Here is a 2,202-nt window from a genome sequence, read left to right as displayed (position 1 = left end):
ATTTGTTCATTTTTAATGTTTTGTAAAAACTTTATATTTTATTTTACAGTACTGTAACAAAATTATTGGAACCTACTTTGAGGAATGTGGAAAGGTTTCTGCCTTGTCCAGTGACTACAAAAAGGTCTGCATTGATGAGTATTGCCAAAATAGAGACAAAGCGTCGACATGTGACACTTATTCAGAATTGTCCCGCCTTTGTGCCTCAGACGGTCCCGGCACCTACGAATCCTGGCGAAACGATTCTGATGTGGTTTGCGGTAGGTTTTTCATTTTATTGTAGATTTCCAATCAGGAAGTTTACACAGGGGTGGGCAAAAGTAGGTTTACAGTAGTGAGTACACGAAACACAGAGCTTATTGTTGTACTATTATTTATTAATTATTGTATTATTTTCCATATGAATGACTATACACCTACTTTGGACCAACCCTGTATGGGACTTTAAAGTTGAGCTATTTTTCATAGTGATCTTCTCAGATGATTGTAAGTCCTGGGAAGCATTGAGAGATGATAGACTAGAGTCTTGTCTTCACATGTACTTGCGAGGACACTGAGGCCCTTTGGTGAAGTGACTCGCCACAAGTTGCAGTGCTTTCTGTAATGATGTTAATGAGGAACTTCATGATATTAACAATAAATAAAATTCACTGGGGGAAATGAGTAAAATTGTACAAAAAAAACTGTAAAAGTAGTGGAAATGTTATCAAAAGGATATTGATTAGCACTATGATTTTCTTTCAAAAAAATTAACACATTGCAGACCAGTAGTTTTAGTGCTAGCTTTACCCAGTGGCCAGATAAGGTTCTACTGAATGAGTACAAAAAACGTTTTACATAAATGGTAAAGGCACGCTTTAAAATTAAATACCCATTGAATTTTGAAATTATTTATTACACGTTCATATAAGCTAATATCTTTTTAAAGTATGATACTTTGTAAAAACACTGTGTAATAACAGAGAACATGAGAATTCTCATGATCTGTCTTAATAAAAAATAAATATGTTTCATAACATATATATATACTTTCCACGTATGCTTAGCTCAATCTTAATAAGTTAGAATACAAATAAGATCAAAGTAAGATGAAATAATATTATGTACAGCATGCATTTCCTCCATAGTAAATTTTGTATTATAAAATAATGCATTGTCAATTGGCACAATACAGTGGTACTGCATATCTTGAAAAACATATATCTTGAAAATTAGACTCAAAGAATCCTATTTGAAAAGATCCTCATTAGAATGTTATATATTCATCACATTAATTTTCCTCTAATTTTCATATATAAATATTTCTATATTTTTCCAGAAAAACCTCAATGCCCAGAACAACATATCTACAAAGAATGTGGCCCCTCAAATCCTGCAACTTGTTCTAATGTAGCTCCTTTTCAAGACAGTGAATGTGTGAGCGGCTGCACCTGCCCAGAAGGTAATAATATTTACACCAAAAGACCTGACAAAGAAGTAACTCACTCTAGTGCAGTCTTATCTCTAACAAGATATTTAATGAATTCACTTATTCATAGTCCAGCCTTCTAGCAAACTGCAGATGGGGGGTAGAGAGAGACCTTTAAAGTTAATGTGCATTTCTATCTCTGCGGTACCTGAGGGCTGTAATACCCACAGATTATCCTCTGATTCTATATTTGGCTCAGGAGGACTGCTCTGTGGTTCAGAAAATTACATGCTTGCAAGTTCTCAAAGAAGGAGTAACTGCTTAAATATAAATTACTATGTTAAGTGCATGTCTGCACCCATCAGAACTAGCTCAACAGTCATTTCACAATACACTGCTTGAGAATTTACTGGGGTTCATATGTCTTGAGATTCACCTTACATAACATATTCTAGGTTATCTGTTGGATGACATTGGAGAGAAAGGAAGATGTGTATTGAAGGCCGACTGTCCCTGTGAGTCTAATGGAAATGTCTACCTGTCAGGAGACGTTCGAGAAGGTCCTTGTGGGTCTCAGTGGTATGTGTGTGCTTTTCGTCCTCACTTTGTTGATAGTGAAAAAATACGAATATTTTAGTCTAATTTAAAATAATCCCTGAATCCACCCTTCAGACTAATTTAGCAACCTCATGGGATTTTCCATGTTAATATTTTATTTTTTTGGCTGAGGAATGTTTAGTGTGATATTTGTATAAAACATGTGAACTTTCTGTGTATCTTTAAAAAATAATGTT

General features: G+C 34.5%; 1 protein-coding gene across 1 annotated transcript in view; it reads left to right on the top strand.

Moving 5' to 3' along the window:
- The window catches only part of MUC19 (mucin 19, oligomeric), a 67,621-nt gene that overhangs the window by 8,907 nt on the left and 56,512 nt on the right, over positions 1 to 2,202 (top strand). The window contains exons 8-10 of the mRNA XM_006767834.2: positions 50 to 260; positions 1,319 to 1,441; positions 1,864 to 1,987. Of these exons, the coding sequence (XP_006767897.2) occupies positions 50 to 260; positions 1,319 to 1,441; positions 1,864 to 1,987 (458 nt within the window). The remainder of the gene's footprint in view (positions 1 to 49; positions 261 to 1,318; positions 1,442 to 1,863; positions 1,988 to 2,202) is intronic.

This window comes from Myotis davidii, unplaced genomic scaffold (assembly GCF_000327345.1).
Source record: "Myotis davidii unplaced genomic scaffold, ASM32734v1 scaffold902, whole genome shotgun sequence".
In the NCBI taxonomy this organism is placed as follows: domain Eukaryota; kingdom Metazoa; phylum Chordata; class Mammalia; order Chiroptera; family Vespertilionidae; genus Myotis; species Myotis davidii.
The sequence above is the reverse complement of the archived record's forward strand: the minus strand, read 5'-3'. Positions and strand labels throughout refer to the sequence as shown.